The following is a 14,470-nucleotide window of genomic DNA, read 5'->3' as shown; positions in this document are numbered from 1 at the left end:
GTGTTGCTGAACATGATTAGAGATGACCAGCAAGTTAAAGGTGTACAGGTCGGAACTAAACACTATAAGTTAAGAGCGTTCGCAGATGACCTTGTATTGACTTTGCAGGAGCCAAACACTAGTACAAAAAGAGTGTTGGAAATAATCCAACAATTCGGGCAGGTAGCCGGATTTAAATTGAATAAACAAAAAACTAAAGTCTTAGGGAAAAACCTAACAGATATGGAAAAGAATAAGTTTCAAGAAGAGACAGGTCTGACGGTGGTTAAGAAGGTGAAATATCTAGGGGTTAATTTAACATCTAAAAATTTGAATCTGTATAAGGACAATTATGAAAAATGCTGGTCAGAAATTAAAAAAGATCTAGAAATATGGTCAAATTTGAGATTGTCAATGTTAGGCCGAATTGCAGTGATTAAGATGAATGTATTGCCTAGAATGTTATTTTTATTTCAAACTTTGCAGATTATTGACAAGATGGACTGTTTCAAGAGGTGGCAGAAAGATATTGCGAAATTTGTCTGGCAGGGCAAAAAGCCCAGAATAAAATATAAAATATTAACAGATGCAAAAGAAAGAGGGGGATTTGCCCTGCCGGACTTAAAATTGTACTATGAAGCAGCGGCATTCTGCTGGCTGAAAGAGTGGATGCTCCTCGAGAATACAGATATCTTGGACTTAGAAGGTTTCAATAATGCATTTGGCTGGCATGCATATCTATGGTATGACAAAATCAAAGTGCATAGTGCCTTTAAAAATCATATTGTAAGGAAAGCATTGTTCAATGTTTGGATGAGATATAAAGATCTGTTGGAAAACAAAACCCCTAGATGGTTGTCACCCTTAGAGGCTAAGGCCCACAAGAAAGTTAATATGGAGGACGGATGGCCAAAGTATTGTGAGATCTTAGAACAGGATGGAGAGAAACTGAAATTAAAGAGCCATGAAAAACTAAAACCCAAGGTACAAGATTGGCTCCACTATTATCAAATAATGGAGGTTTTCAAACAAGACAGGAAAATTGGCTTCCAGGTGGAAAAATCAAAACTTGAGACAGAATTGTTAGAACCCAATACTAAGAATTTGTCAAGAATGTATAACTTGCTGTTGAAATGGAATACACAAGACGAAACAGTTAAATCAGTTATGATTAAGTGGGCGCAGGATATTGGTCATAATATTATGTCTGCTGACTGGGAAAGGTTGTGGAACACTGGTATTAAATTTACGGCATGTAGTGCTTTAAAGGAAAATGTTATGAAAATGGTCTATAGGTGGTACATGACCCCAGTTAAGCTAGCAAAAATTTACCATTTGCCTGATAACAAATGTTGGAAATGTAAGGAAACTGAAGGTACTTTTTATCATCTTTGGTGGACATGCCCGAAGATTAAGGCTTTCTGGGAGATGATATATAATGAAATGAAAAAGGTATTTAAATATACCTTCCTTAAGAAACCAGAGGCCTTTCTCTTGGGCATTGTCGGCCAATTGGTGCCAAAAAAGGATAGAACTTTTTTTATGTATGCAACAACAGCAGCAAGAATACTGATCGCAAAGTATTGGAAGACACAAGATTTACCCACCTTGGAAGAATGGCAGATGAAAGTGATTGACTATATGACATTGGCGGAAATGACGAGCAGAATTCGTGACCAGGGAAAGGAGACTGCGGAAGAAGACTGGAAGAAATTTAAGATTTATCTTAAGAACTATTATAAACTTGATGAAGCTTAGAATGTCGAGATTTTACAGAGAGAAAGGGTTGCAGTAATATAAGATCAGATTAAGAAAGGACTATGAGGAATTAGGATGGGAAAGAACATTTATAAGTTGCTATAAAATTTGGACATGAGGATGCAGAAAGGGGAGGTATGGGGAAGTCCGAGGAAAGAAGTTTATGAAAGGACATTTTGAAATTATATTTGTTTGTTTGTCTGTTTTTTCTTTTATGTTTGTTTGTTATAAAAACTTTTGTAAAACTAATAAAAATTTTATAAAAAAAAAAAAGAAAAAGGAAACAAACCTGCAAGACGTTTTCGTCTTGCAAAGCAAGCCCATAGGGAAATTCGTCTTGCGAAGCAGCTCAAAAACTGCAAAACCCTTTCGTCTAGCGAGTTTTTCGTCTTGCGAGGCATTCGTCTTGCGGGGCACCACTGTATTTGGCTCAGCTGGAAAAGAAGAGCCTGGTCACTGGTCAGGCCAGTGGCCCATCTAATCCAGCATCCTGTTCTGGCCAATCAGATGCCCCAATGGGAAGCTTGTCAAGCTGGAACTGAGTGCAACACATCTCTCCCCACCTGGATTCCTGGTAACTGGCATTCAGAGGCATTCTGCCTCCTGATTGTAGAGGGATAACACAGACAAGGTGGTAGGAGGGAAGAGGGCTCCGGACATCTGCTTTTGGGGGAACAGATGCTATTCTTTAAAAAAAAATGAGGATATTTAAGAACTGCCCCACACCCAATTTGCAGGTATGCCCCACCCAGTATGTTTGTATGCAAACATAATATTACATGACATCTCCCCACAAGGAGACCTGCCCTGTCCAGGTCTTATTATTCATTTATTGTGGACGGTGATCTCTCAAGGCTGCACGCCTTTTGCAAAGATATTGCTTAGGTTTATCTCATTTACTGAAAGGGCAGGGAGCTTTCTTTCTATTGAAGGCTATACTCCTTTCAAAGGTAATCAAGTGGGGGTCGTGCTGGTAATGGATGGGGAAAGGTTTGACGTCTGGGGTGAAATACCTTGACTTTTTCTCTCTGCCACCCCCTTTTCCTTCCCTCCTCCCTTGAACATAAGAAGACCCTGCTGGATCAGGCCAGTGGCCCATCCAGTCCAGCATCCTTTGCTCACAATGGCCAACCAGATGCCTTTTCTGGGAAACCCACAAGCAGGACCTGAGCACAAGAGCCCTCTCCCCTCCTGTGGTCTCCAGCAACTGGTGTTCTGAAGCATTATTGACTGCAGCTAACTGACCAACTGTGTTGCAGATAACTCTGTTTTGCCCCCGAATATAAAGCCTGCCCCCCTAAAATAAATCCCATGTCTCCGGAACATAACCCTTATGCAAGTTGAAAGTGTCTTGTACTTTGCCTCCTGCATCAACCTAAGGACAAAAGCAGATGCACAGCCCCAAACAGGCAACTCCCAAATCACAAACAAAACTAGAAAAACAAAACAAAATCTCTTAATTTTTGTAGAAAGTGGGTCTGGAAAGACACCTGAATGGGAAAGGCTACATTAAGCATACTTTCAATGTACCACTCAAAGTGCTTAATACAGTCTGCTGGTCAACCTCCCAGCTGCAGAGGTCTTCCAGGTCTTCCACTGTTTGCCCCCAGGCACCCATCCAAGCAGGATGTATTTGCCTCCTACCACAGCTGCATCTGTTCTCCCTCTAATCTTTGTTTTTCTGTTCTCTAGCCCCTTTGTCACCATCTTTCCTGGAAATGAGAGACTTTGGACCAAAATAATATTTAAAACTGCAGCAAAATCAGAGAAATCTGGAAAAGGCACCAAACTGCTTCTCGCACATTAACAGGATGTGTATTCGGTGTGCGTGCATATAAATTATGTAGCACGGTCTCTCAATCCAGGCCTCAGGCCTCTCCCTAGCTATGCCTCCTCCCCAGGCTTCACCTCTCAATGTGTCCTTAAACTTTGATCAATGCTCTCTCCTACCTGTATGGGGGGGGCGCTGTGGGTTAAACCACAGAGCCTAGGATTTGCCAATCAGAAGATCGGCAGTTCGAATCCCCTTGATGGGGTGAGCTCCCGTTGCTTGGTCCCTGCTCCTGCCAACCTAGCAGTTTGAAAGCATGCCAAAAAGTGCAAGTAGATAAATAGGTACCGCTCCAGCGGGAAGGTAAAAGGCATTTCTGTGTGCTGCTCTGGTTCGCCAGAAGTGGCTTGGTCATGCTGGCCACATGACCCGAAGCTGTGTGCCGGCTCCCTCGGCCAGTAAAGCGAGATGAGCACCGCAACCCCAGAGTCGGCCACAACTGGACCTAATGGTCAGGGGTCCCTTTTACCTTTACCTGTATGGGGAGAGGGGTGTGTATAGAACCCTTTGATGTTTGCTTGTCTGGAAAACAGAGTAATGTACAAAGGAAAGAGCCATGTGTTGCTCCAGCCACTTCTGCCTCTGATCCCATCTATTTTTTGCCCTGCCCACACCTGGCAGTGGCCCCTGAAAGGTTGCCCATGAGGGAATGCAACCCTCAGCATGGCAACTTCCTAGGTTCTTGACTCGAGCTATGGAATGAAGCACTCCTTTAGCATAAGCACACTTTTAGCATGCCCCGTGGCATATGCAAAGTGCCTGTAGCTACAGGGCAGTTCATGAAACAAGGATTAGGCAATGGGAATAAGATGAGAGTGTCGCTTTCACAACAGCCACTTGCTGCTCACCTGCAGTGTGGAATAATTGCCTTCCTGGCCACCAGGTAAGGGAAGTCTGATAAACAGGAAGAGAGAGACTGTTGTTGGATCATTCAGTTTCCTTTCAGGCTGTTGTCGGGTAACAAGCAACACTACAGCATTATGTGTGGGCTAAAGGATAGGCTATTAAATGCTCGTAAGCCAAAAATAAGTAATAGGTTAGGTTTGTGGATTTATCTGCAAGCCTGAGATAGCAGAAGTCTCAGTAACTGTTTGTTCCAAGTCAGTGGTTTCACTTGCAACCTTCGTGCCAGCAACCTAGGAATGTGAAGAGATCTAAAAGCACCACAAACAGAAAGCAGGGGGGGGGGGACCTACAAGCCTCTAATCAAACTCTGATAACTGCCACAGAGCCGTGAGAGAGTAAGTTGGTTTCTTTAGACCTCACAGCTGCAGAGACAGACTCTGGGCCATTTGAGAGCTTCTGAAATGCTTTTGAAAAGTTTAGTGGAAGGTAGATTAAGATGCAAGAAACTTACACCCTTATGCTATTTTAAAGCAGAGGTTGGATGGCCATCTGTTATGGATGCTTTAGCTGAGATTCTTGCATTGCATGGGGTTGGACTAGATGACCCTTGGGTCCCTTCCAGCTCGGGGATTCTATGATTTTGTTTCTTTTGAATGGAGCTTTAAATCCATCCATGGCTACCAGGATAAGGTAGGACAGTAAAAACTTATTCTGCGTCTCAGATTATTATTGCATTGTTTTGTTTAGAACAGAAACTCCAAGCAAAAATGATCATGATGAAAGTTCCTAAGAGATGCATTTTGCATACAGTTGCCTTGACTCAAATGTTTGTTGCCCTCTTTTAATATTTCCTTGTAACTCAGAGATAGAGCACTTTGCATGCAGGGGTCCCAAGTTCAATCCTTGGCATCTCCAGGCAGGGCTGGGAGAGAAACCCACTTGAAGTCCTGGAGAGCTGCTGCCTGTCAATGAAGACAATGCTAAGCTAGATGGGCCAATGCCCTCACTCAGTATAAGGCAGCTTCCTAGGGGTCTTTCCCTTAAATTGCTACCTGATTTTTTGTTGCTGCCAGTTCCTTAAGAGGAGCAATTTTTGTCAAGGCTCCAGCCAGGGAGGAAAGCCCCCTCTTCTCATTCATTTCATTTCAAGTGGGGAGAAGTAGAAGGCGGACTCTTATGTTCCAGATCAGGCATCCCCAAACTCGGCCCTCCAGCTGTTTTGGGACTACAACTCCCACCACCCCTAGCTAACAGGACCAGTGGTCAGGGATGATGGGAATTGTAGTCCCAAAACAGCTGGAGGGCTGAGTTTGGGGATGCCTGTTCCAATTGTCATCTTTCAAGTATACTTATGAGATGCACATAGGTTTTCCTGATCACTTTGACCTGGAACTCTTCTTAAGACTGCAAAATAGCCCAGTTAATATTGCCTCCAAACCTCTGATCATACCCTCTGGATCAGTCAGTCAGGACTCAGGGATGTTCCCTAGCTAATGGAGATGCTAGGGTAATGCTGTGCCCATCCACAGTAGTGCAGCAGACTGCACTGTAGAATCCTGATACATCCTAAGGTCCGCCCTCAAGTTGATGTCACTGTTCATATGAGCAGGAGACAGGATCAATCCCACATGGGGCCTCTGAGCTCAAAGAGGTAGTGGGGGACACAACACCCAGTTTGGGAGTCACTACCACACTCATGGGATGCGGGTGGCGCTGTGGGCTAAAGCCTCAACGCCTAGGGCTTGCCGATCAAAAGGTCGGCGGTTCGAATCCCCGCGGCGGGGTGCGCTCCCGCTGTTCGGTCCCAGCGCCTGCCCACCTAGCAGTTTGAAAGCACCCCCGGGTGCAAGTAGATAAATAGGTACCGCTTACCAGCGGGAAGGTAAACGGCGTTCCATGTGCGGCTCTGGCTCGCCAGAGCAGCGATGTCACGCTGGCCACGTGACCCGGAAGTGTCCCCGGACAGCGCTGGCCCCCGGCCAATAAATGTGAGATGGGCGCACAAACCCCACAGTCTGTCAAGACTGGCCCGTTCGGGCAGGGGTACCTTTACCTTTACCTTTACCACACTCAGAGAAGCCAAGGTAACAGGGACTGATTTCCCAAATCTCCTTTCATTGTTGCAACCTTTTCTGGGTGTTTTGCGCAACAGCCATAGCCTCCCAGCGAATGAAATTCATGCTCTCACACATACAATGGAGCAACAAGAGGGAGTAGCTCTGGCACCAGCACACTGCAGTACTGGCTGCTTGCTCTCTCCTTCACTCTCACTTATCTCCTCTGCTACATATTCCAGACACTCCTCCTGCATGTTAAGGAGCTCTCACAGTCTGGCAAAGGCTCTCATAAAAAGCAACATTCACTCAGTCTGCATATCCTCCAACAGCCCTGAACTTCAACCGTTTACTATGTGTGGGTGGCAAATATTGACTCCATGAACTCAACCAGAGAAACCCACACTCCAATCCCTACACCTCTTTGATTCAGCGTACTATTTTCTTCCTAAACACACTAGATCTCCTCTCAATACTAGAAGCAACTGAATTACATCAATTGGGCCTGGTAAACAATGGCTTATCTTGGAACCCCCCCCCCCAACAGGAGGTAGCATGTTCTTAGATACCTCAGTCCATTTGGGGCCACAGTAAGAGCTAACAGGTCTGCTGTGATAGGATGATCAGGCTGTCCAGTTGTGCCCCTGCTCCTTTCAATACAAGGTAGTCAGAAAGTGCTGGACAATATTTCAGACCTAGGTATATTCACACCAAAAGCAAGTATCCAAGATGTATTTCCTCAATGAAGGCAGTGCTACAATTTTATTTTTAGTTGCTAGGAAAATACCAGTTTCTCTCCAGGTACCACATTCATTGAGATTCCTACCAGAAGAAGGAAAAGCACAGACAGTGCAGGCACCTTTTAATAAGTGGCAATATCTAATACTGTACAGTATAAGCCATGGGTAGAAAAACAAAGGCCCGGGGGCCGGATCTGGCCCCATTGCCTTCTAAATCCAGCCCACGGACAGTCTGGGAAGCAGTGTGTTTTTACATGAGTAGAATGTGTCCTTTTATTTAAAATGCATCTCTGGATTATTTGTGGGGCTTGCCTGGTGTTTTTACATGAGCAGAATGTGTGCTTTTATTTAAAATGCATCTCTGGGTTATTTGTGGGGCATAGGAATTCGTTCATCCCCCCCCCAAAAAAAAATATAGTACGCCCCCCCCCACAAGGCTTGAGGGACAGTGGACCGGCCCCCTGCTGAAAAAGTTTGCTGACCCCTGGTATAGGCTAATGCTGCAGGCATGAGCAGAAAGGGAAATCAGAGGGATACAAGTTGAGCAACACAAATTCCTCTACCATCCCATGTCCAACGCCTACACTGTCAGTAGATTTTGGATATATTGTGTAGGCTCAGTGCTCCCTCGCAGTATAGCCCCAGTTTACAAGTTCGAATCCGAATCTATGTGTTTTTTTAATAAACAAAAACAGGGTGTTTTCACTGCTTTAAGTCTATCCTCCTCTCTCTCTCCCTACCCCCCAGTCAGGGAGTGCCTCACCCATTCTGTGAACCTCTTGCAATTTTTAATCTGCCTACTGGCATACTGTTTGAAGGCCACCCACTCCCATTGTTCCAGGGTAGTGAACAGGATGTGTCATTTTCACTTCCTCATTTCTGACAGCAAAAGTGAAATTGACAAGCCCATTTGAAAAAAACAAAAACAAATCAATTCTGCGGAACTCCTTTACAGCCAACCAGGATCCACCTTCAATCTCAGGCTTCAACACAGAGCCCACAGCTGTCTCTGGGTGAACTTCCACCACCAACCTTCCAGTTAACAGCTGGTCACACTGACCCATTATGTCATAGGAGGTGCTTCTATTTCATATCTTTATTCTTTTCTGCTTCTCCCCCTCAGGTGGTCTGAACCATCATATTGCTTGCTGGGGTACAAAAGTAGCCAAAAGCAGCTTCACTCCATAGTGGAGTGTGGCTATTTCTGCATCTAACACCTGCTTTTACCCTGAAAAAGCAGCTACCGTATTTTTCGCTCCACAAGACGCACCAGACCATAAGACGCACCTAGTTTTTGGAGGAGGAAAACAAGAAAAAAAATATTCTGAATCTCAAAAGCCAGAACAACAAGAGGGATCGCTGCACAGCAATCCCTCTTGCTGTTCTGACTTCTGGGATAGCTGCGCAGCCTGCATTCGCCCCATAAGACGCACACACATTTCCCCTTACTTTTTAGGACGGAAAAAGTGAGTCTTATAGAGCAAAAAAGAGGGTATTATAAGTTGGGAAATGAGACAGTGGCAGCACCACTGATACACCCCACCCAAGGTCCATTTGCAAACCACTTGTGAGTCACAGCTCACTGAATGAAGCTCAGTAGTTTAGGTTCTGCAGTTAAAGGACCCAGTGCTCCTATCCTAGGAAGAGGGGGACGAGGCTCAACAGTACTGTTTCCCCCTTCACAGCAAGGCATCTTGTCCCTATAACTCACAAAGGTTAGACATGGCAGGCTACTCACTTGGTCACCTGTAGGAAAACAAAAAACAAAAACCAATCACCTCTCCACATGATCCAACAGGGAATCATTTGGGAAGCGGAAAAGACAGCATCTCCACTTCAGCATGCATTCAAGTTTTTAATGTGCCACAAATGACTATATATCCATATGCATTGGCAAGCAGGGTGATAAACTAAACCAGGTATGAGGAAGCTTTGGCCCTCCAGATGGCAACTCCCACCATCCCTAAACACTGGCAGTGCTCTCTAGGGCTGATGGGAGCTGAATTTCAGCAACATTTGGAGGTTGAAAGTTCCCCACACCTGATCTAAACAGCCATGGCTCCTCCTTCCCCCACCACAGGTGCTTCTGAAGCACCCCTTTGTCCTGAGGGTAGCAGAAAAAGAAGCCGAAAAACAGCTGCTTCAAAACTCGTCCCCCCTTTGCATGTATAATTTTTATTGTCTCCTTTTGTTGTACTAATATTATTGTAAACTGCTTTGCAGGATCCATCTGATAAAAAGTAAATAAATGCCTTATAGAAATATAATAAATTATCTGCGGGTTTATTTGTAAAGCTGGGTTATATTTTAATTGCTGGGTGGCTATGAAAGGAAGGCTGCCCTATGGGAAATATCGCTATCGAGACATGCTTTTTACAGCGTCACGTGGGTAAGTGAACAGTGCCAACTGGCTGGGATGGGCCAGGGGTTGGATGCTAGCCAGCTTACCACCTTTCCACAGTGACCCTGCTCTCACCAAAACAGGTATACTTACTCTCACACAAGAGATTTTGGAATGCAATACACGTCTCATTTGCAAGGTGTGCATTAATCATTCCCCAGGCTCGCCCACCCCAGAGTGTCACGGGTTACGTGGCTTCTCCCCCCCCCCACCTTTACTTCAGTTCAGAGGATATCATGCTCTTCAGTTCCAAAAAAAATCATGCTGAAGGGAATGTTTCCTCCTGGATCAATTGTCTTCTTTCAGAATGGGGAGGAAGCAGGCCACAGAGTCAAAGCCATACAAAGCAAAACAAAACAGTTGCTGCTTCTGTGGCGCAGCAGAAAAAATGCTTTACAATGATTAACCTGCCTCGCGGTCAACTGAGAGAAGGGTAATTATCCAAGACAACTGCCTAGTGTCTTTGGACATGATCATCTATGCTTTACAGCAGACCAGCCCCTGAGAGGGAAAACTGCTTTGGGGAAGCACAGTTCCGGGCTGGCTCAGATAGAGTAAAGGGACACAGACTGCAACTTAAGGAGCTTACATAAGAAGTCAAAACATCCTACGATGGAGGGCACCCCCTCCAAAACAGTGCATGAAGACTTGGGGAAAGAGGTTGATTTTAAGAGGCCCCATATAGCAAGTTCTAGCCTACTGCCACCACCCACCCAGTGGAGACTGGGATGAAGGTATCCCAGAGAAGGGGGATTTGGCAATCAAGATCCATTCCCCAAGCCACAACATCTGCATTCCTAAAGCCTGCCTTACACCGCTACCCTCAGATAAAGCTCCTCTTGAATTCAAAACAAGAATACTCCCTGCACTGCAATTCCCATGTCATCCACGATCAGAAACAATGAGGTTGTTTTCACTCTGGTCACCCTCAGGCACTTGTGGCCCAGTTGCTCGTAGACTGGGTTTGCTGCCTAAAGCCTCCATCCCTCAGTTGTTTCAATATCTCAGAAGGGCTCTGGTACTATTAAGAGGGGAAGTTCAGCAGCAGCAACTTCTCACTACTGTTGCACTGAGACAATTTCCATTTTTCCTCCACCACTCACTGGGAAGAACAGGGGAGGCCTCCCCTAAATCTGGCAATCCAAAATCTACACATCCTCCCCATTCCATGCCTTAGTACTCAGTCCCTAAACCAGTTTCCAGACTCGAGAGCGCTAAACAGAGGGAGGGAGAATAAAAAGTGTGAAAACCTAAGCTCATGAAAAGTGCCTTCTACGCAACCATACCCTGGGACATCCCAGGGAGAAACTGGATAGGAGGCTTCAACCAAGTAGGCTTGGCTCCATTTTATTCTGGACCACAGTGGAGTTTAGAGTAACAAGAGGTCCTCAGAATCCCTTTAATCACACATCCCTCCAAGCCAGGTGGTGGGACACACCCCAATCTAGGCAGGCTGGAGCCCTGGCACCTCTCTGAAGGCAACAGACATCTGTAGCCAAAAGCGATATTCTTCAGCCTCGGGTCATCCTCAGACACAATTAGACTCCAACTCTCAAAAGCAAAAGAACCTCTGCCCATGGGAAAAGCTTCCTCTAGCCCATCTGAGGTTACATAAATAGGAAGCTCTTTGTGCTTTACTACCAAAGCAATTGCTTACCCACCTCTCTTCTGCCTAGAAACAACTTTCAACACAGCCCACAAAAGCAATACTATCCCTGCCCATGGACAGAGCACCCCTGGCCATCAGGGTTACATATGCATATAGCTCCCACCGACCGTTCTACCTTCACAGGGCTCCCCGTCAGGGCTCACCCCTTTGGGATGCAAACAGCACCCCTCCCCACCCCATGAAAGAAGTGCCCCCTTGCCCTGGCTGCTGGGGATTACAGAATTTTACAGCCACTGGTTGTCCAGCCTCACCCACCCAGCCTGCCAGCAAGACAGGACAATTCCCAGAAAGGCAAGAGTGCTCCTGCCCATGGCAAAAATGCCTCAGAGAAACTTGCCCTCACCACTCCGGGAAGGGAGACAGGCCAATTTCCCCAAAAGGCAACGGGGGTTGTAACTCTTGGGTGCAAACCCCAGCCCATTGGGGGAGGGGTGTTACAGAAACTTAAGTCACCAGCTGTTCACCCTCACCCACACCAGGAGTGACAGACGCCAGCTCCCAAACAGGGAAGAGCACCCTTGCCCACAGACAGAGCGCCTCTACACCACAAACATATAGCTACCACTTGCAGTTTCCCTTCCACAGGGTTTTCCTACCACAGCTCATCATTCTTGGCACAGAGAGTGCCTCCTGACCATGGCAAGAGTGCCCTGCTAAGTGTGTGTGCGTGAGTGTGTGTGTGAGAGAGAGACAGAAACTTCCACCTACCACCCTCCCCAGGAACATGGGATGCCAACTTGAATAAAATACAGTGGTACCTCGGGTTAAGAACTTCATTCGTTCTGGAGGTCCGTTCTTAACTTGAAACTGTTCTTAACCTGAAGCACCACTTTAGCTAATGGGGCCTCCTGCTGCCGCCAAACGATTTCTGTTCTCATCCTGAAGCAAAGTTCTTCACCCGAGGTACTATTTCTGGGTTAGAGGAGTCTGTAACCTGAAGCGTCTGTAACCCGAGGTACCACTGTATTGGGAGAGGCAAGCCCCACCCCGTATAATCGATCGCATGGTGCTTTGCACGCGCACACCATTCGAAAGGCAATGTCCATCAACTCTGGGGGTGGGGGCGGCCCCCTCAAAAAATTTACTGGGAGAGGCGGCGGCGGCGAAGGAACCTATGCCAATAACAGAGACAGGCCAATCTCCAGTGAATGGCAACAGTGCCCCTGCGCATGGCGAGAGCGCCTCTGCCGCACTTGAGCCTACTACAAAGAGGTGGGAACCGAATACCACTTTCCTCCTGATTCTGGCCGGCCACTCCCGGGCTCGAGGCGAGCCCATACCCACCCACTCCCGAAAGGGGCAAGAGTGCCCCTGCCCATGGCAAGAGTGCCCAGCGCGCACCCCCTCCCCCGCCGCCACTCACGGCGCCTCCTGCTCTGGTCCGTCTCCGCCGTCGGCGACGAGGAAGCCGAACTTGTCGACGCGGCGCTCGCCGTCGGAGCTGCTGCCGCCGCCGCCCAAGGAGCTCCGCGAGTCCATCTCGCTGGCCGCCGCCGCCGACGCCGCCTCGTCTTCGGCAGCGTCGTCGTCCTCCTCCGCCTCGGCCAGGGGTCCGCGGGGCGCAGAGCCCATGCCGCCGGCCTGGGCGGCGGAGGCAGCCTCCCCGTCGCCGCCGCCGCCGCTTCCACCCGCTCGGCTCTTGGCCATACGCGGCCGCCTCAGCGGGAAGGAAGGGGCGCCGCCATCGGACGAAACCCACAGACGATCCGACCGGGCCGCCTCTCCCTCAGCCGATTCGGCCACGCCCATTGGCTGAGCCATCGCTCCCGAGCCCGCCCCTACGCAGCCGGCATTGGCTCTCAGGCGCGGGCGAGGGCCGGCGGCCTCGCAGGCCTCTTGAATGGAAAATGGGCGGGAAAGGGAGAGCGAGCCGGCAAAGCTCTTGGCCGTCCGAGCTGCCAATCAATTAAACGCTTAAAAGAACCCCCCCTCTCCTCCTGCTTCTCACCCGCCAATCCAGTTGACCAGGAGGAGCGCGGTGTTTCCTCCTCCGCACCCGCCTCCCCTCCTCCACACTCCTCTTCCATTCACTTTCCACGTAGGACAAAACTTGGAGAAACGCGGAAGGGGCGGGCGGTGCAGGAGAGGAAGGAGGTGTTTTCCAGTGTTACGGGCCTGTGGAATATATGCAGCTCAAACGTATTCAACAGAGTGGATTCAATTTAAGGATTACTTAGTTAAATATGTTAAGTTAAATTAACTAAAAAATGGCTTGCAGATACTTAATTGGTTTAGGATTTTATTTATGTTAAGTGATGAATTAATATGTTTAATTTCATAATGTGAAGATCTAAGGATGTTAATGTTTAAGTTAAATTTTATAAGAACTGTGATTTGGAAAACTGTTAAAAGGATATGCAGTGAAATTCAACCAAGGCGAAGCGAGGAAGTCACTTAACAATGTTAATAAGTGTAATTTTCAATAAGGCTATGATTTATGTTTGTTTGCTTTATGTGTTTGTTTGTTTGTTTGTTTGTTTGTTTATAATGTGAAAACCAATAATTAAAAAACAACAAACGTATTCAACAGCAGGCTGCAATCCTATATCCACTTTTTTGGAGGGGGGGAGAGTAAGCCCCATTGAATTCAGTGGAACGGATTTCAGGGTAGGCATTCATGGGATTACTTTGTCCTGCTTTGGACAGGCGGTTATGTAGAGGAGATGCAAGTTCTGTTGGGTTCTGTATTACAGCAGCGTTTACAAACCATCAAAAACATACAGTATACTACTGTATAATCTCGAATGGTAAAACAAGCCTACTCAGCTATGTAGAATGCTGGTGTGTCTTTTGATGTGTCCCCCTCCAAAAAATATTTCAATGTTTTCACTTTTTTATTCAAGGATCACCAATAAGCATTCAACCATCTCCCCCACGCCACCAACCGAAACACCAAACGTCTATTTGATTACAATAAACTTTCACATCATTTCAGTTTTTAAACAAAAGTATCATATGTTTTATTTCACTTTTAATTTTTCTGAATGTTTTACAAAGTTGCTTTCAACTGTTTTTACCAATAATTTTATTGTTTTATTCTCTTTGAGGGTTGTTGTTTTTTAGAAACGGTTTATAAATTTAATGAAATAAATAAATTAATTAAAAATAAAAGTGTGTACATTTCCTATCACCTGGGAGCATAGAATACTACCACTTCTCCTTTAACATAAAAAGCCTTATGGATGAGTTCTA

At 46.5% G+C, this 14,470-nt stretch overlaps 1 protein-coding gene across 1 annotated transcript in view; it reads right to left on the bottom strand.

The window, feature by feature from the left end:
• TBC1D10A (TBC1 domain family member 10A) overlaps positions 1-13,054 on the bottom strand; it is a 40,918-nt gene extending 27,864 nt beyond the window's left edge. Inside the window, exon 1 of the mRNA XM_082203279.1 lies at positions 12,642-13,054. Coding sequence (XP_082059405.1) covers positions 12,642-13,039 — 398 coding nt within the window. The 5' untranslated portion in view covers positions 13,040-13,054. The remainder of the gene's footprint in view (positions 1-12,641) is intronic.
• Positions 13,055-14,470: the final 1,416 nt, after the last annotated feature.

The sequence above is a fragment of the Podarcis vaucheri genome (genome assembly GCF_965113315.1).
Source record: "Podarcis vaucheri genome assembly, chromosome: 16".
NCBI lineage: Eukaryota > Metazoa > Chordata > Lepidosauria > Squamata > Lacertidae > Podarcis > Podarcis vaucheri.
The sequence above is the reverse complement of the archived record's forward strand: the minus strand, read 5'-3'. Positions and strand labels throughout refer to the sequence as shown.